Here is a 21,124-nt window from a genome sequence, read left to right on the forward strand (position 1 = left end):
GACTCTCACATAGTTGACTGTAGTAAAGTCCTAGGTCTGGTGGCTTACAAGTCACACTAGGTGTTGGGACTAGCAGTTGGCATAATGGCTATGTCACTGGACTTCCATATAGTTAACCATGGTTCAAGTCCTGGACCTGGTGGCTTAAACTCAGGCTGGGTGCATGTGCGTGTGTGCCCAAGATCTCGAGAGGAGAATGGAGAAGGGATTGTGCCATGGCCATGAAATCACCCTAAGGGGGTGATTTCTCCCTTTCTGTCTCTCTTTTTCTCTCTGTCTTTCTGGCGAGTGCATGCTCCCTATAGTAAAAACCTCTCAAAAACAAACAAACAAACAAACAAACAAACAAACAAACCAAAAAACTCACACTGGGTATGTTTGTGTGCAAGCCCAAAATCCTGAGAGGGATTGTGGTGTGGCTATCTCCTGTGAGGGGACAGGGGTGATTTCTCGCTTTTTGTCTCTTTGTCTATCTGGCGAATGATAAAAAAAGAGAGAGGGAGAACTTTTACACTTATCATATAATTATGTAATTTTAAATTTTCCCGATTACTTTGGCCTAAGGTGAAATTGTTCCCATTTTAGGGATAAAGAAGCTGCACCTTGGCCCAGGATATTGTGTCTGCAAGTGGTAGAACTGAGGCTAGAGCCATTTCTCATGATTCTCACATGCTTCTCTTTAAGCAAAACATTCATTCAAGCAAGTTCATTGTTTGCTGAGTGTGTGTCATGATGAAGAAGCACATGGTCCACCCTAATCAAGGACTTTCAAAATACACAGCTAGTTAATAATTACAGTACTAGTGGATTAAAATGAGAGTCAAGAAGGTTTGATTTCATAACCTTAAGAATTTGCATGAACCCAAGTCTCAATGAAGTCTCTAGGGCAAAGAGAGGTAAAAAACCATATTGTCTTCTGTTGGGTAAAATAAAGCCAACAGCTCTCTAGATTATTCACTTAATTCCTGATGTGATATGTGTCTCTACTCTTCTTCCCATAAGGCTGTTACCTAGCTTTTTCTCTTGTTATAGAATAGGGCAATCATAAATAAGTAAAAACAGAAAGCATTTCAGAGATTCACCGCCGAGCTTACACACTCTGGGATCTTGAGTGCTTGTGGCCACCATCAATGTCTCTAGAGGTCCTCGAGACTCATCTGCATCACCTGCCCGCCATACACTCTGCCATCGTAAGCCATCCTCATGGTGAAGCTCGCTAAGGTTGGTAAAAATTAAGGTGACCCCCCCCCCAAATGGCTCTTCCTCCAAAGGAGGTAGAAGAAGAAAGTGAAGATGAGGAAATGTCAGAAGATGAAGAAGATTATAACAGTGAAGAGGAGGTTATCATCCCTCAGAAAAAAGGTAAGAAGGCTGCCACAACTCCAGCCAAAAAGGTGGTAGTTTCTCCAACAAAAAAGGTTGCAGTTGCCACACCTGCCAAGAAAGCAACAGTCACCCCAGGCAAAAAGGCAGCTGCCATACCATCCAAGAAGTCCGTTACACCAGCCAAAGCAGTCAGAGCACCTGGCAAGAAGGGAGCCACACCAGGCAAAGCCTTGGTAGCAACTCCTGGTAAGAAAGGAGCTGCCACTGTAGCCAAGGGGGCAAAGAATGGCAAGAAAGCCAAGAGGAAGTCAGTGATGAGGAAGAAGAAGATGACAGTGAGGAAGGTGATGAGGATGAGGATGAAGATGAAGATGAATTTGAGCCAGTGGTGATGAAAGCAGCAGCTGACACCCCAGCATCAGAGGAGGAGAATGAGGATGATGATGAGGAGGAAGATGAGGATGAAGAGGAAGATGAGGATGAGGAAGATGAGTCTGAAGAAGAACCTGTGGAGACCACACCAGCCAAAAGAAAGAAAACTCCTGCAAAAGCTGCGTCTGTGAAAGCCAAGACCGTGGCTGAAGATGAAGATGAAGAGGATGATGAGGATGAGGATGATGAGGAGGAAGATGAGGAGGAAGAAGAGCCTGTCAAAGAAGTTGCTGGAAAACAAAAGAAGGAAATGACGAAGCAGAAAATAGCTTCTGAGGCCAAGAAACAGAAGGTGGAAGCCACAGAACCAACTACATTCTTTCATCTGTTTGTTGGAAACCTAAACACAAAACAAATTTATTCCTGAATTAAAAACTGGTATTCATGATGTTTTTCCTAAAAAATGATCTTGCTGATGTGGATGTCAGAATCGGTACATCTAGGAAGTTTGGCTATGTTGACTTCAAATCTGCTGAAGATCTAGAAAAAGCTTTGAAACTCACCAGTTTCAAAGTCTTTGACAATAAAATTAAACTAAGGAAAAGACAATAAGAAAGATCGAGATGCAAGAATACTTTTGGTCAAAAATTTCCCCTACAAAGTCACTCAAGATGAATTAAAAGAAGTATTTGAAGATGCCATGGGGATCAGAATAATTAGCAAAGATGGAAAAAGAAAAGGGATTGCCTATATTTAATTTAAGACAGAAGCTGATGCAGAGAAAACCTTTGAAGAAAAGCAAGGAACGGAGATTGATGGGTGGTCTATTTCTCTATACTACACTGGAGAGAAAGGTCAAAATCAAAACTATAGAGATGGAAAGAACAACACTTGGAGTGGTGAATCAAAAACTCTGGTTTTGAACAACCTCTCCTACAATGCAACCGAAGAAACACTTCAGGAAGTATTTGAGAAGGCAACTTTTATCAAAATGCCTTAGAGCCAAAATGGCAAATCTAAAGGTATGCGTTTATAGAATTTGCTTCAGTTGAAGATGCTAAAGAAGCTTTCAATTCCTGTAATAAAAGAGAAATTGAAGGCAGAGAAATTAGGCTGGAGCTGCAAGGACCCAGGGGATCACCTAACGTAAGAATTCAGCCCTCTAAAATTCTGTTTGTCAAAGGTCTGTCTGAGGATACCACTGAAGAGACATTAAAGGAGTCTTTTGATGGCTCTATTCGTGCATGGATAGTCACTGATCGTGAAACAGGATCCTCCAAAGGGTTTGGTTTTGTAGACTTCAACAGTGAGGAAGATGACAAAGCTGCCAAGGAGGCCATGAAACATGGTGAAATTGATGGAAACCAAGTTACCTTGGACTGGGTCAAGCCTAAGGGTGAAGGTGGCTTCAGGACTTATGGTGGAGGCAGAGGAGGCTTTGGAGGCCGAGGTGGAGGCAGAGGAGGCAGAGGTGGATTTGGTGACAGAGGTTGAGGAGGCTTTGGAGGGTGAGGTGGCTTCTGAGGAGCCAGAGGAGGAGGAGACCACAAACCAAAGGAAAAAAGATGAAGTTTGAAGTTTCTCTGTCCCCCTGTCTTCCCTCTTCCATTTGAAAGAAAGGACTCTGGGGTTTTTACTCTGTTACTGGATCACTGACAGAGCCTTCTAAGGACATTCCAAGACAGTGTGCAGTCCTGTGGTCTACTTGGAAAGCCGTAGAAATAATGTTTCAAGAGAGATACTCTTGTTGATTTTGGCTGGATATTCATATAAACCTTTTAAAGAGTTGAGTGATAGAGTAACTCTTATCCGTAAGTTTTGAATTTATATTGTTTCATCCCATGTACAAAACCATTTTTTCCCCCTACAAATAGTTTTTTTTTGTTCGTTTTTTTTTTTTTTTGCATTGGACGATTATAAAGGAAAGTAGAATGTTTTATCATGATTTTTTCTTCAATGATGTTAGGACAAGTTTTAAAAAGTCCTAAAAATAAAAAAAAAGAAATGAGACGAAGTATCACCAATGTGTCATTACGAGATCTTGTTTTAGACACTAGGTTTCTAATTCCTAGTTCAGTGGTTTCTCACACTGAATATTTCCAAATGATTGGTAGGTAGAGCATCAGCATAAAGTCCTTCACAGACACAGAGTCATAAACCTTGCTTGGTTAGAGCTATTTATTGTTTTTATTTTAATAAGTTCTTATTTGCATATAATCATTGTACAAGTTTGTTGGGGTACAACATACTTTTTAAAATTTTCTCCCTAAGATTTTTGCCTTAGGGTGTTTGTGCTAGCTGGAGAGAGAGAGAGAGATGAGAAGGAAAGTGAGAAAACACCCCCCAGGGGAGATGGCCACATTACGATCCCTTGTCCTTCGTTCTCCTCCGGGGATCTTGGGCACACATGCACATGTACCCAGTGTGATCTTCAAACCACTAAGTCTGAGATTTGAACCACAGTCAGCAATGTGGGAGTCTAGCCACGTAACCACTACTCCATTTGTTGGCCCAACAGTATGGTTTTTCAAAGCATACAATAACATACAAATAGTGTGTGACAATCAAATCAAGAATATACACATATTCATTATCTTCAACAATGTCCATTATGTTGTACACATTCAATATCTGTTGTACTAGATAATTTTGGAGGTATATATTAGATTGGCATGCCCCGAGGCTAGAGCCACTTCCCCTGATTCTCATATACTTCTCTCCAAGTAAAAGATTCAGTTTGACTCTGTTGTGATACAATGCTTGTTTCTTAATCCCTTTTTCTGCAAATTTCTTCTCACTCCTCCATGCAGTCTTTGCCATCTATCATTGCTCTCTCTACTTTTGTGACATTGGATCCTTCAGTTTCTGTCATAGAGTTTGGACATCCAGTATCTGTTAAGTGAGGACATGCTTTCTTTGACTTACATGGTCAGGCTTATTTCACATTTTTTATAAATTCTGACATTAATCACTTTTCAAATATAGGATTTGGAAATATTTTCCCCATTCTATTGGTTGTGCTTGCACTCTATTGATAATGTGCTTTGATGCATAAAACTTTCTAATTAATTATTTTTAGAGATATTTTTTGCTATAGGGCACATGCACTCACCAGAGAGACAGAGAAATTATTTTAAGTAGAACTTTGGTCTTATAAGGAATCTCTTTCTTCAGGCTTAGTCTTTTTTTTTTTTTTTTGTCAAATTTATTTATATTTTTCTCTTTAGATATTTATTGTAATATATTATTTACATATAATCATTACACATCTTTGTAAGGTAAAGAATGGTTTTTAAAAGCATGTATATGGTGTGTAATAAACAAATGAGGATATAAACATATTCACCACCTTCAACATTTAACATTATGTTGTGAACATTCAAAACACACTGCAATGGTTTTTCTTCAAGTGTGAACTAAATTGTCTATTACATTCTTTACTGTGAGGTGGAGTTCTAAAGAAAAACATATTGATTAAAAATCAGGCAATAAACAACCCCATAAGTTAACAAGAATAATCTTAACATAGTCAATGAAAGAAGAATTGGTCATTTCCATGTAGAGGACTGTGGGAGAGAAGAGTTTATAATCTGAAAAAAATCTGTATCAATCATTGATCCAGTTAGAGATAGGTAAAATTGTGCATAACAATATCTCATTAAGAAGAGACAAAAAAAAGAATACTTTTACTCACACACTGTGAGTTCCTATAAGAGCATAGCACTGTACTGGGCATAAAGAAATAAGTCCCTGAAAAATCAAACATAAAACAAAACTGGAAAAATGTTTAAATGTGGAAAAATTGTAAAAGCAGTAATTTAATGATTAATAGGCTTTACAAAGTTCTTGATTTTAGCCTTTTAAAAACATTTATTCTGGGACTGGTAGGTGGCGTGGTGCTTAAGAGCACTCAACTCCATGACTGACTGTGGTTCAAGTCCTGGACCTGGCAGCTTGCCTTCTCAATTTCTCTCTCTCTCACTCTCTCTCTCTCTGCTCAAATTAAAATAAATAAATGAATAAAGTTAAATAAAATAATTCTTTAAAAAATTATTCCAAATAAAGACTCAGCTATAGTATTTTTGACTTCTCTACTATCTATTTTTATAACATGAGTAATAGTTATAATAAATATATAAAGTGAAACCTGTGGAGACAGCTATCTATCAACTAATTGGTGAATTTGCATTTAATTTGTGTTTTACATGTGTAAAATACATGTGTAACACATGTGTAAAGTACAGATGTATTTTACATGTATAAAATTTTTGAATCTACATTTAGCCCTGACAGTTAATGTTATTTATCAATATGTGTGTACTTATACTTTTTTTCTAGTTGCTTTGTGTTTTTTTTTGCTTCTATTTGTCACTCTTTAGCATTCCTGGAATAGTTCCTTAAATATTTCCTGAAGAGTGGGGTTTATTCCGGTGAATTCTTTCAACATATGTTTATCTAGGAATGATTTTATTTCCCCTTCTCATTTGAAGGAAAATCTTTCTGGGTATAGTACTCTTGGCTAAAATTACAATTTTTTCAGAGTCTTAAATATGTTTTCCTATTCCTTCCTTGCCTGCATTGCTTCAGATCTGCACTGAGAGATCTGTTGTTAGTCTAATGCAGTAACCCTTGTAAGTAACTTGGCGTTTCTCTCTTGCTGTTTTTAGAATTTTGTTTTTTTTATTTTTACAAATTAGGCTATGATATACTTTGGAGAAGATCTTCTTATGTTGTATGTATATATTTTGTGTGATTTGTATCTCTAGGATTTGGATGTCCACATGCCTCTCTAAATTTGAAACATTTTAAGCTAACATATGAAAGATATTTTCTATGCCTTTACCTGTCTCTTCACCTTCTGAAATACATACCATGTGGATATTTGTCCATGTAATGGTGTCTAGGGTTTTTGTATATTGTCTTCATTTTTAGTGATTATTTTTCTATTCTTTTCAGTTGTTTGAACTTAATCAGAGTTTTTGTCTTCCAGGAAAGAGATTTTTTCTTCTGTGTGGTCTAATCTGCTGTTGATACTTTTAAGGGAGATTTTTATTTCCTGCAACATGTTCTTTATCTCCAGAAGTTCTGTTTGATTCTTTTTCAGTGTGTTTATCTCCTTACGGTGTTCCTCCTTCATGTCATGGAAGGATTTTCTCATCTCCTGCAATTGGTTCTCTGTTTTCTCTTATATCTTATTGAGTATTGTTACGATGAACATTCTGAATTCTTTTTCTGACATTTCTGTCATCTCTATTATTTTCTTCATTGTTGATGAGGAGTGATGGTCCTTTGAGGAGGAGGAATTTCTTGATTTTTCTCCTATTTCTTGAGGCTCTGCTTTAATATTTACTCATCTGGTGGTACAATAATTTATTCCTACTTCTTTGGAGTATGTTTATGTAGTTGTGCTCTCCTGCATGTCTTATGAGATGCATACAAACTGTGCCAATTTACTTCCACTATTGTGTGTGGGAGTGTGGAACCCACAATAGGAGTTTAGGGTTTAGATATTCAGAGGGGAGTTTCTCTCCTTTTACTGCTAAGGAGTTTTGGAGAAAGAAATTTTTAATAGCCTTCTATTTTCAGGGGTTTGTTTCCTCTATACCTAGATTTAACTGCTCCTAATGTGGGTGGAGATTGTACCGACAGTTAGAATATAAGATGGTAGGTAGACCACTATGCTCCATATGCAAGCTGACTGCATGGGCTGGAGAGCCCCTCCTCCCCCACAGTAGGCTGGGCAGGGGTCCCTGCATATGAGCTCAAGCCCAGAGACTTGGCTAGAACTGCCTGTTGGTCTTTCTGTCTCTGGAATTGCAGGGCCTCCCTGATGCTGCTTCTTTCTCTGGGTTCTCAGGAACCAAGAATTGGTTCTTAAACTCTAGAGAGCCCTTCCTCCCCCATATCAGACTGGGAGGGGGTACTACTGATGAGAACAAGCAGAGAGTTTTGACTTGGGCCTGCCCATTGGTCTTGGATGGGTGAGGGGCAGAATGGCATCAGCACATGTGGGGCAGAAGCTCCTACCTTCTCCACGTTCAGTCTTAACACTTCGTTGCAAACCTTCATAGTAATCTTCAGGCTCCAACTGAAGTCTTTCTACTCCATATGCTCTGAATTCCATTTTTTTTTCTTCTAGTTCTGAGAATCTGCCAAAAATTCTCTTCCAGTTCTGAAGGTCCTAACTGACATTTACAAACAGATTTTCAATTTCTTACCTCCTGATTTCAGCTCAGCAATCATTCAAGGGAAAAAATTATAAGAAAGACTTCCCAAATGCTCTGTTACCTTGTCCTTTACAACTTTTGTTATTTTCCTATGCTGATAAACAAACACATATTTACATATGTGTACAAGAGAAAAAAAAAGAGACAGGTTCAGAGATAGAGACAAATAGACATAGATATGTAAATATAATTTCTAGGAATTTCTGGTCATTGCAATGAAATATAATTTACATATGATAGTACATTCTACTTGACAAATCCATGAAAGGCAACCAAAAACTAAACTAAATCTTCCAAAAAATTTTGTCCTCAGTATTTACAAGAGTTTGGGCAAATAGTTTATTATATTCATGATAGAAAAGTAAACACATGTATAATTTTTGGTTCACTATGTTTCAGTATCTATGAAAAAAATATAAATTTGTTTGTATTATGCTGTAGCCATTCCACAAGTAGAAAAGTAGTTTTGAAATATTTGCCAAAAGGCATGTGTACTTGCTAGAGAGAGAAAGTGAGAGAGAGAAAGAGAGAGAGCTACCCCAATGGGGTAAGATTATTCTGCAATCCCTTCTATCCCTTCTCCTCCATTTCTCCATCTTGTAAGGATTTGGGGCACACAGATGTGAACCCAGCATGTTTTTCTTCTGAGAGCAGATGAGATTGGGTGTGATCAGGGTGATATGGTTGTAGACCAGCATGTTTTTCTTTACTTTTTTTTTTTTTTTTTTTTTTTGTTTTGTACAGTGGTCATGTGTGCTTGCTCCAGAGAGAGATGGGTTTGAGGGGATGAGAAAGCATTCCCGAGGCAGATGGTCACATCACAATTCCTTCTCCTCCATTTCCTCCTCCTTTCAGGAATTTGGGTTTATGTGCACATGCACCTGGTGTATTTTTCAAGTTACTGGATCTGTGATTCAAACTGGTTATGTGGGATCCAGCCACCTTAACCAACATGCCACTGGCTGGCTTCTAACATGTTTTTCAAGCCACTGGGTCCAAGATTGGAACCAATTGGGATATGGCTCTCTTAATCACCAGGTCATTTTTAAAAAATTTTTAGAGATGTTTTTGCTATAGGGCACTTGCACTTGCCAGAAAGACAGAGAGAAACAGGGAGACAGAAAGCAAGAAATCACCCCATAGGGGTCATGGCCATGCCACAATCCTTTATCCCCCATTCTCCTCTTGGGATCTTGGGCACGCACGCTCATGCGCCCGGCATGAGTTTAAACCACCGGGTCTGGGACTCGAACTGCGGTCGACTACATGGGAGTCCAGCGACACAGCCATTATGCCAACTGCTGGTCCCTTTTTTTGGTGTGTCTGTGGGGTGGATATGGCTCTTACCCACCAGGTCATGGTGCCAGCCCCATGGATCATAGGCATGTATATACATGATATACTCTAAGAGGTCTCCACGTGTAAACCCAGAACCTTCCCATGTGGGTCAGCCTTGCAGAATGCTGTGCCTTCCTACCACACCATCATCCATTCCCTATTTTAAACATTTTAAAAATTATTTATTTATTTATTTTACATTAACCATCATGGTATTTTTTCTAGTTACAAGTACACTGTAATTTTCTTCTGAAACACTTTTTAAAAATTAATTAATTTACATGCATTCACTGAGCGTCATCACAGTATACAAAATGTGATTTCCCATATGGAATATACAACATAGTGGCTTAATCATATATGTTATTATCAATAATTTTTCATTTCTAGTTTCTCATATATATATATATATTTTAACCCCTATTTCTGACCCTCTGCTATTTCCTGCCTGCCTTCCACACTAGTTGTTTTTTATTCCTTTTCCCCACATTTCATTGAGTCACAAAATTTATTAAATAATATAACTACTTTCAATAGCAAGTTCAGCTGGAATGTACATATCTGTGAATACATGTCTGACTTCAAGCGTGAAACTCTGAGTAGGATGAATATACTATAAGGTAGCACCTACCTGATGCTATATAGCTTACTATGGTCATTAAATAGGTATTTTTTTAATATATATTTTAATTTCAAGAAAAGCAGTTTTAACTTTAATAAATCAAAGAAATGCTAAGGATTTTTGCTTAAAACTTAAAGCCAGGAAACAGGTTGGGATTCTGTTCAAATAGTAGGTACATGAACCTATCATCAGCTCAAGACAGGTCAAAAATTCTTAAAACCGGAAAACAAAGCCTAGAAGAAAATCAGCAATGTTTTGGTCAAAAGTCATAGAATGCTATTTCATCAGTTCAGTCTCATGTACTTAATCCATCTTCTGTTTTGATTCAATCTTCCTGATTAGATTCTGGGATATAATATTCTATTCCAGACTTGTTCCTATGATTAAGTTGGCCATTTTCTTAGTTTTTGAACTCTTATTTCTGTGTGTCTGTATTTAATTTTTCTGGTATAGCACTCCCTTGAGAACTTCTTGGAGATCTGGCCTGGTGTTGGTAAATTCTTTCAGGTTTTATTTATCTGAGAATGTTCTTGTCTTTTCTCCCCATATGAAGGGAACAGATTCAGGAGCATACAGAAGGAGGTGATCTGGAATCTCTTTGTCATTCCATTTTTATCCCTTTGTGCAGCAGATTCAGTGGGTATTGAGGAATATGTTAACCCTAATAGTATTTGGATGTTTGGCTATGGTTCCCTTAGATGTGTCTGGAAATGCACTGAATGGAGATTGAGGAGCAAAGTGATGAGATAAAAGAAAAAGAATAAGAAAAGAGAGAGAGACAAATAAAAAAAAAAACAAAGAAAGAGAGAAAAAGAAGGAAAAAAGAACAACAACAAAAATTTTTTTTTAAAAAGCAAAAAATAGGGACCAGCAGTTAGCATAATGGCTATGTCTCTGGACCTCCCATGTAGTCGACCGTGGTTTGAGTCCCAGACCCGGTGGCTTGAAACTCACATCGGGCGCGTGTGCTTGTGTGCCCAAGATCCCAAGAAGAGAATGGAGGAGAAGAGATTGTGGTGTGGCCATCCCCCCTGGGGGGGGGGTGATTTCTCGCTTTCTGTCTCTCTGGCGAGCACATGCGCCCTATGGCAAAAACCTCTCCCCCCCAAAAAAAATAAAAAAATAAAAAAAGTGCTTTGTGTAAGTGCACTGTGCTAAATCACTAGTTCTCAGCAGCAATGGAAGAATCTTCTTCTGAAGGCCTGCCCCTTGCCTCTCCACTCCAGTTTGGGGGCTGCAGGCTGAATTATCAGTAGAAAATATTCATTTCTCTTTTTTCCCTGAAATGACTAGTTCTCTGCAGCAATGGAGGAGTCTTCTTCTGAAAGACTGCCCCTTGCTTCTCCTCCCTATTTTAAACATTTTAAACAAACTCACAGGACAGTTTCTGAGTGTTAATTTTTAATAAAAATCAAATGACATTTACATGTGTTCTTCATTTGGTATACACAGCAATTAATACGTAGCTTATGAACTTGGGATTGTATTACAAAAACAATTATATTGGAGATAAAATAACAAGCTTTCTTTCATGGAGGGAGACTTGAATAGATCTTGAAAGATGGGGAAAATCAGAAGAAACAGGTCAAGAATGGCATTCTTCTGGTAAAGAATGGGCAGATAAAGGCCAACAAAAAGGCTAGAAAATATTTGGCTTGTTCAGATGAAGCTGGAAACTCCTGCTCTGCATTCTGGCTCTGCAGTCTAGCAGCAGAAATCCTACCCTTTCTTCAGACTGGAATGAAACAGAGTTCATAGGAAGGTAGAATAGTGTTTAATGATTTTTGAACTGGGGTGATGTCAATATCCTTTGGATCAGTCAGAGGTTTCAAGGTAAAATGCTGTAAAATGTAGGTTAAGACTAGAAACATCTCCATGCGGGCCAGGCTCTCTCCAACACAAATTCTTTTTCCTAAAAATGACATATAAAGTATTCATTGAATTCTATTTCTGAGTTAACACACATGGAGGCTTAAATAAATATGGAATGAAGTAATGTATAAATATATATATATATATATATATATATATATATATATATATATATATTATATATTTACTTTTCCTTATCTGTATTCTAAATGATAATCTTAACCTCATCACATACCTGTTTGAAATTTTTTAAAGAGCTCACTATCGCTGGGTATAAAAATAAACATCAGGAACTGACCACAAACAATATTTTGAGTCTTTTCTTCCCATTCCTTCCATCCAGTTCCCCATACCTAAGCCACTAGTACTCAGCAATCTCCACACAGATGGGCAATTTCAAGTTTTATCTCAGTTTTGAGTTATTCCTCTCACTGAAATGGTCTTCTCCTGCTCTGTTTGCTGATACTCTGTGTATTCTGTGAGATGGAGCTCAGATGTCATTTATTTTAGGCAAATTTACTTGACATGCACAGAATATATAATTCACTACCTTGTCTTTTTCGCAACACTCATTCTGCTTCCAATACAGCTTATTTCACAGGAAATTAAAAGTATTTATCTGTCTCACAGACTGGAATGTAAATTCTTAAGGTAGAGCTTTAGGTATTGTAATAAGATCCACAGAGTCAACATAAAAACAGGCCTGTGAGCCATATGAAATGAATAGAGAGCTGGAGCTGGCTCATTGTGCAATAGGAAGAGAGATAAGGAAGAATATAGGAGTGGCTCATTTGAGGTCATCTCTTGGCATTGCTCAGGATCTTGGGACCACAAACCATATCTATTGTCTTAGACTCTCACTCAGGAGCAAATATTCTATTTTAATCCCTGTTTCAGTTACTTCAGTAAGAAAGGTCCACCACCCTGTATCCTTCCTCCTCCTTTTCCTTTGAAGCCTACTGAGTAGACTCCATTTCTCCTTTTTCCAGATCCTCTCTGCATTTGTTTATCTTTTATGCCTATCTGTTCCCAGGAAATTAATTTATATAGACTTAAAATCGGAAGTTCCTTTTGGGTTCTGAAAAAAATCCCAGAGATTTGATGTTGGAAAGGTCAGGGTATTTATTCCTTTAGCCCCACTCTGCTATAGTTGTGGCATTGACTGTATTTCTTTATCTATAAATGTACCTCCTGTTGAAACATTCATACTCTCTTAACTAAGGGTCTATCAGGTCCCAGTAATATCTTCCTTCCCTTGTCCCTTCCAATCTTGGATGGTAGCATCTTGCTGATGCTAGTTCTGAGTATTTCACCACACTGTTACTTCCCTAGCCCTGCCTACTTTTGTGAAAATAGTCTCTTTATTAAACTCTCTTTAATTCATCTCCTTTGAGTGTGCCACAGATTTTTCCCAGGACACTTACAAATTTAGGGAAAATACTCAGATGTTAATTCCTACAAGAAAATTTCCATTACCAGCAAGAAAATCTCTCTTTCTGCAAGAAAATCTACAACTTCTTGACCCTTGACACAAGCGAGATTCTTTCTCTAGCCCCCTAACAGCCTGGAGCACAGTACTTGTCACACTAAAATTTCATTGCCTGTTAATCCCTTTTTCTCTCTCTCAGAGAGAAGTTCCATTTCTTATTCACATTTGTATCCCTGGATCTGAGCACTGAGTTGCTACACATAATGTGCTCGTTCATGTTTATTGAGTCAACTGACTTCTCAGGGTAGGTGAGAAACACTTTAGTGGAACTGGATTTCTGGAAGGAAAATTTCAGTGATGGGTCAGGAAGCAGAATCAGTGTGCATGGCCTAATATCCAGGGAAAAATGACCTGGACTTTGGGAGTAGTGGCTCTCATATGAATGGCAATTCATCCAGCCCAGAGAAGCCTCCTCACAAAGCTCTTCTTCATCTCACTTGCCCTCTGATGGATGGATAAAAAGAAAACTTGCTTACCAGCTGAAAAAGGCATGAAGTAGTCACTCTTCTTAAAGTTGCCACTTTCATCCAGGAAGTGGCCAGGGTCGAACTTCTCTGGGTTGGGAAACTCTTTGTCATCATATAGGACAGATGTCAGAGACACTAGTATTCCTGTACCCTTATGGAAAGAGAAACAGACACACTGAGTTATAAAGAAGGTCATGCATTATTATGGCTCTGTAATACATTTTAAAGTCAGGTAGTGAGATGGTGCCAGTTATATTTTGCACAGCATTGCTGTTGCAAATAGAGGTCTTTTTTGATTCTTTTTTTTTTTTTTTTTGGAGAGATTTATCTAAACAAATGGTATGATTGTTTTTTCAGTTTTTTTTTTCTTTTCTCTCTCTTTATTTTTTGGAGAGATTTTTGGTATAGGGCACATGTGCTTGCTAGAGAAACAGAGAGACATAAAGTGAGAAATCACTCCTCTAGGGAGGATGGCCCTCCCGCAGCCTCTTCTCCTCCATTCACCCCTGAGGATTTTGGGCATGCATACACACACACGTCCAATGTGAGTTTCAAGATGTCAGATCAGGAACTCAAACTGTGGTTGGCCATGTAAAAGTCCAACACCATAACCACTATGCCACCTGCCGCCTTCTGTATTTTATTATTTTCTGTGAAGAAAGACACTGGTGTTGGTTAGGAATTTCATTGATTTTACACATTTGTTTGGGTGGTATCAACATTTTAACTATATTGATTCTTCCGATCCAAAACCAATGATGTCTCCATTTTTTGTTATCTTTTCAATTTCTTCAATTTGTGATAGTTTTCATTGTAGAGTCCATCATCTTAGTTGGATTTACTTCTGGATATTTTACTTTATTTTATTTTGGTCAAAGGAAATTGAAGAATTCAGTGGCATTGAAGTAGATAGAGTAAGACCAAATACCAGAAACTATACAGGGTGGAGTTGAGGGGCCAGGGAGAACATGATCAACTGACACAAGAATGCATGTAATCAAGTGAAATAGGTAATGGAACAATGTACTACAACAGAGCAAAGAATGTCACTGACAATTCAATATATACTTCAAAAAAAGAGAAAAGCAAAATCTAGTAGACATATTACTGAATGTATACAATATCATGTTCAGTGTTGAAGAAGATGAATATGTCTATCTATTACACACAGTACACATGCTTTGAAAAACCACACTGTACCCCACTAAGACATATGACAACTAAAATGTGAATCAGAAATCACAATTTTTAAAAATTAATGATTAATTTAATTCCATCTGTTATTATTTTTTATTTTGACCGGAGAGAGAAAGAGAGAGAGAGAGGGAAAGCAAGAAAGCGAGCTACCAGGTCCAGGACTCAAACCATGGTTGGCCATGTGAGAATCCAGTGTCTTTATCAAACACGCCACTTGCTGGACCCCAGAAATCACAATTTTTAAAAAGTCATAGAACTTGAAAAAAGCTAGAAATCCTCATCTAATCTTTTTATTTATAAAGGAGGAGATTGAGGAACAAAATGAAGAATTTATTTGTTCCATGTCATAAGACAAGTTAATGACCAAATCTAACAGGTCTTAACTACTATAATGCTTAGGCTTGTTAATTGACTACAAGGCCATCCTCATCAGGGTATGGGTGATACAACATCAACACATTATTGCAGAAAATCGAGGATGCTTCCCTGGAGTACATTGCTCCTGACAAATAAATTGCAGTGCTATCTCCAAATGCTGCTGTTACTAAAAATTCAGCTCATTTCCTTTAGAATAAAGTATGAGGTCTTAATCAAAATGTAGTGGCTAAATGGCCATATTCTTGAAAAGTGTTCAATTTTCCATCAAGATGAGAAATTGGCAAATATCCCAACCATCTACTGTGTTCCTTAAAATTAACTGTCATATCTTTTTTTAAGACTTATTAATTTAACTTTTCTTTTAAAAAAAGATTTATTTAACTTTACTCATTGTCATTAAAAATTTTGACCAAGAGAGTCAGAGAGGAAAAGTAAGAAAGCAGGCTCCCAGGTCAAGGACTTGAACTATGGTTGACCATGGAGTCCAGAGTCTTAACCACTATACCACCTGCCAGCCCCAAATTATCATATCTTCTTAAGGCAAAGGAAGAGCATCTCAGATCTGTAGTTTTTCCTAAACTCACAGAGACTGTGTAACATAAAGAGTTAGAGTTTAGTTTTAAAATCAGTCTAATCTATCAAATTAAGCTCTGTGTCCATGTGCAAGTTTTTGAACAATTTAATGCCTCACTTTCATCCACTATTAAAATGTAAACAACACATTCACATTAATTATAAATGTAAAATTATATAATACATGAAATACTACTTACCCAAAGATTACCACAAATTAAAATGCTTAATAAAGGAGATTTTATTACTGCTACAATAATAATTCACAATATTTTAGGATCTCAATAAAGATCATACTTTTAAAAAATTATTATTTTTTAGTTTTTATTTTTTGGAGAGGTTTTTGCTATAGGGAATGTGCTCTCACCAGAAAGACAGAGAGAGGGAACCAGCAGTTAGCGTAATGGCTATGTCGCTGGACTCCCACGTAGTTGACCGCAGTTCGCATCCCGGACCCGGTGGCTTAGAACTCACGCCGGGCATGTTTGCATGCGTGCCCAAGATCCCGAGAGGAGAATGGAGGAGAAGGGACTGTGGCGTGACCATCCCCCCTGGCAGTTGATTTCTCGCTTTCTGTCTCTATGTCTCTCTCTGTCTGGCGAGTACATGCGTCCTATAGAGAAAACCTCTCCAAAAAAGAAAAGAAAAGAAAGAGAGAGACAGAGAGACAGAAAGTGAGAAATCACCCCCCAGGGGAGATGGCCACACTGCAATCCCTTCTGCTCCATTCTCCGCCTGGGACCTTGGGCACACATGCACAGACCCCTGGCATGAGTTTAAGCCACCAGGGTCCAGGACTCGAACTACGGTCGACTACATGAGAGTCCAGCGACATAGCCATTACGCTAACTGCTGGTCCCTTTTTTATTTTTTTATTGTAGGTTAGGCACACTCGCTAGAGAGGAAAGACAGAGAGAGAGGGAAAGTGAGAAATCACCCCACTGTGCAGGATGATGGTGCTACAACCCCTTCTCCTCCATTCTCTTCACAGAATTTTGGGTGCTCACACATGCCCAGAGAGTTTTTCAAGCCACCAGGTCAGAGACTCGAACCTCACGGTCAGCCATGTGGGATCCAGCACCTTAAGCACCACACTACCTATCGGTCCCATAAAGGTCATACTTTTACTATGTAGCAGAAACAAATTTGAATGCTTTCTGGTGTCCTGAATGGCCTGTCCAAATGTGTAATATAGTTCTAATTCCACAAAATCCATAGGTCAAATGTGTACACTATCATATCCCTCTGGACAAATTGAAGAGAAACTGAAATTTCAATCTCTCCTGACTCTCTTCTCTCTAACACAGCTACTCTCATGGCTCACTTCCTGGCTGGGGTGAACTTGGAGCATGAAGTACAGGAAGACAATATGGTTAGCCCTGCAACAAGCTTCCAGATAAAGCTAACCCGTGACAAACCCTTCTTCCTGGGGGACCATTGGCTTCTGGCTGTGACAGAGTAACTGCTCTGGAGTTGCCCCTGCAAATAAATAAATGTAAATATGGAAAAATTGCAGAGTTTTACAATATTGAACAAAAGGTAATCAAGGATTGTGTCACTTTACTAAAGAGAAATCAGGCCCTATAATCACCCTGGATTTAGAACTTTCCTTGCTTTGTGCAGGCCAGTGAGAACCAAGCAGAGTGGCTGTCTTTGAGTTACAAAGGCAGATCAAATCGAGTACCTAGAATTTGTGAGGAAGAGTACAGAACAGGAGGAATCTCGAAGAGGGAGGATCTCAAAAGTATATAGACCTATCCTTTGTGAGTCCATGGCTGTGGGTTAAGTGGCACACGTACAGAAGGAATACCATGAAGTCCTTAGAGTATGACTGCTGAAGAGGTGAGAACTAAAGATGACACCAGACTGCGTGCAGTGATAGAAGAAGCTGGAGTCCCAACTCAGCCAGGGCAGAGGGAACTTTCTTGGCACATCATGTATTCTATGGTGGTCTCCCAAATTCTAAACTACTGGACTAAAGAACTCATCTTGGACTAAAGGCCATGCCTAAAGACTACATTCAAAATTGAAATTAACCTACAATGGGGGCCAGCAGGTGGTGTGGTGGTTAAGGGTGTTGGACTCCCCCATGGCCAACGGCAGTTCGAGTCTTGGACCTGGCAGCCTGCTTTTTCACTTTCCTTCTCTCTGTCTCTCTCTCTCTCTGTCTCTCTTTGGTCAAGTTAAAGTAGATTAATAAATAAATAAAGTTAAATAATATAATTCTTCTTAAAAAAGGAAATTAACCCACAATGACAAAGAATTATACTAAGCCTAACAGAATCAAAAACATGTCAGTAATTTAACTGTCTGCTAAAATAAATGTCAACATCCTTTAAAAGCAAACAGCTTTTAGTTCAGGCTCTCCACAGGTAGAACTTGAAATGTTCAGCAAATAATAGAATTACTAGATATGTGAAAAAGAAGGAAATATGACCTATAATTAAAGAGAAGAAACATAGTGAACAGAAACAGAACTCATGGTATCCTAGATGTTAGAATTAGCACACAAGAACTTTGAAGTATGTATTATGAATATATTCAAGTACTTAAAGGAACAATTATAAGGCAATAGATGGGAAATAGCAAGAGAGAAATGAAAACTGTATAAATAGAATTCTACGACTATAAAGAGCAGAAATAAAAATGTACTGGATTAATAGCACTGGAAACTTCAAAAGAAAAAGATGGTAAATTTATAGACATATCAATGATTGATAATTTCCTGTTGGAAGAACTCCCAACTTGATTTTATTCACACACACACACACACACACACACTGGAAGGTGACCAAAACCATGAAAGTACTGTAACATAGAAGACACTTGGAAAAAGATAATAAAACTGGGCGAGTGTCCCATTTTCATGGTTTTATCTTGAGGGCAGACCCCAGGTAATAAAATCTTAAGTGACTAAACTTGGCTATGAAACATCAGATTCAATGGTTTAAAGATTTAGTGACAACATTCAGGTATACCTCCCACAAAGAAGCTGAAAAGAAAGGGAATAAACCTCCCCCCTCAAAAAAAAAGAAAGGAAAGAAAGAAGAAAGAAAGAAGAAAAAGAAAGAAAGAAAGAAAGAAAGAAAGAAAGAAAGAAAGAAAGAAAGAAAGAAAGAAAGAGACAGAGAGAGAGAGGAAGGAAGGAAGGAAGGAAGGAAGGAAGGAAGGAAGGAAGGAAGGAAGGAAGGGAGAAAAAGAAAGAAAAAGAACCATCTGGCTATACAAACTCTCCAAAGTCTCTGATAAGTTCATGAATTATATATATGCGTGAAAACTCCAAATCTCAGCTAAACTTTAAAGAACTAAACAGAGAAATCAGACATTTGAGCTTGACTCTTCCAGAAAACACAAAGGAAGAAAACACTTCTCCAAACATTTTATGAAGCCAGCATGATTCTAACCAAGATGTTACTAGATGTACATATTTGTACCTTGGAATTAGTAAGATAATGAAATGTAATTGAAAAGCAGGGAAGTGGACAGGTGTAGGAATGAATGAATGGACAGAGTGTCAGCTATCAGTTACTGAAGATCCTGTGGGAGTCTAAGCACTAGTATGTTTAGAAAATGGTATCAACAAACTAGAGGGAAAGGAGCGTGCGTTCAGAGACCAGAATGCCAGAGTCGTGACTGCGTGGTACCCCACAGATGGTCAGGCCATCTATTAGGCCAGCACTGTGGTAAGGAGCGCATAGAGAAAATGGCTCTTACCTTTGGAATAGTATATTCTCTGAACTTAACGTCCTGAGTTACTGTGTGGGGCAGGCTGTTTGGGCTGAGGTCGATGTATCTCTGAATCTCGTGCACTACGGCATCCGTGTAGGGCATGCGACTCCTGTCCTGCATGCAGGGACTTCTGTGTCTGCCAATCACATTGTGAATCTCTTCTTGGACTTTAGCTGGAAAAACAGTAACCAAAATTTATGTGAAACAGAAAAAACCCCACAAAACTTGAAGTATCTTCCACTTGGACCCTTAATGATTGTCACATGGGGGCATTTCATCTGGAAGAGAGTGAAGATATAAAGTGGTCAGAAACTACTTAAAAATCAGAATCCTTCGTAGAATGACATAGTAAGGGATGAAGATGGGAAGAAAGATAAGGAAAACACATACACACGGTGCAAGAAAAAACCCAAGTGCAAAATGAAAATGGAAGCAGTAAATATAGCAGAACGAGGGCTTTTGCAATGTGCATAAGATTTGAGGACTTGGGGGAAATATCATATATCTTTTTAGTCATAATATCTTTTTTCTTCCTTAGCTTTTAAAAAATTTATTATCATCATAATCTTGTTTATATTACATTGGATTGCATACAACTTTACAGTGTACTACATTGCTTTTTCCAAAGGGAATGCCATGCATGTCAGTCAATACAGAGACAGTAAGCTCCCCACTTCATCATTCAATTCTTTTTATTGTTTTTCCAGATCATCATTATTATTATTCCAATTTTTTTAAACAGTCAATCACTATTTCTCATTTCACTTGTAAAAGTCTTTACCCATCATAAAATACTTCGCAGACCAATCCAGTTGAGAACAGTATACACATCATCATCAACAGGTAATAAGCCGTATTTGTGTCCTACTAACGTCATGCCTCTCTATTTGTTCTCTTGCTATCTTTCTCTGTCCTCTTCTCTTCAACCTCCCCCATCCCACACTGTCTTATTCTTGTTAAGCACTTTCATTGCTTTTATGTCCTCCAATATTTCACTCTCTACCATAGAGTGCGGATAGTCGGTATATATGAAGTGGATACATACATTATCTTACTTTCATAGCCTGGCTTACTTCACTCAGCAATAGATCCCCCATATCTCACCACTTTCTATCAAATGCTAGAGTCTTGTTATTTTTTATGGCTGAGTAGTATTCCACAGAGTATATATGCCACACTTTTCCAACCCATTCATCACTTTGTGGACATTTAGGTTGGTTCCATGTCTTGGCAATCGTGAATAATGCTGCAATAAACATTGATGTGCAAACACTTTTCCGACTGAGTATTCTCCTGTCCTTTGGGTAGATACCCAGAAGTGGGATTGCTGGATCAAATGGTAGTTCTATTTGTAGATCTTTGAGGAACCTCCATATTGTTCTCCACAGTGGCTGAAACAGTTTACATTCCCACCAACAGTGTAGGAGGGTTCCGTTTTCACCACATACCTGCCAACACTTATCACTTGTTATATTCTTAATCTTTGCCATTCTGACAGGGGTTAGGTGGTATCTCATTGTGGTTTTTTATCTGC

General features: G+C 38.2%; 1 protein-coding gene and 1 pseudogene across 1 annotated transcript in view; one reads left to right on the forward strand and one right to left on the reverse strand.

Annotated features, from left to right (window-relative positions):
* The first annotated feature begins 1,203 nt into the window (after nt 1–1,203).
* LOC106734791 (nucleolin-like) lies at nt 1,204–3,267 on the forward strand (annotated as a pseudogene).
* Nucleotides 3,268–11,269: 8,002 nt separating this feature from the next.
* LOC102503066 (cytochrome P450 2C3) overlaps nt 11,270–21,124 on the reverse strand; it is a 34,562-nt gene continuing 24,707 nt past the window's right edge. Inside the window, exons 7-9 of the mRNA XM_006147657.3 lie at nt 19,576–19,763; nt 13,723–13,864; nt 11,270–11,797 (exon numbers count right to left, since the gene is read on the reverse strand). Coding sequence (XP_006147719.2) covers nt 11,616–11,797; nt 13,723–13,864; nt 19,576–19,763 — 512 coding nt within the window. The 3' untranslated portion in view covers nt 11,270–11,615. The remainder of the gene's footprint in view (nt 11,798–13,722; nt 13,865–19,575; nt 19,764–21,124) is intronic.

This window comes from Tupaia chinensis, unplaced genomic scaffold (assembly GCF_000334495.1).
Source record: "Tupaia chinensis unplaced genomic scaffold, TupChi_1.0 Scaffold000217_1, whole genome shotgun sequence".
NCBI lineage: Eukaryota > Metazoa > Chordata > Mammalia > Scandentia > Tupaiidae > Tupaia > Tupaia belangeri.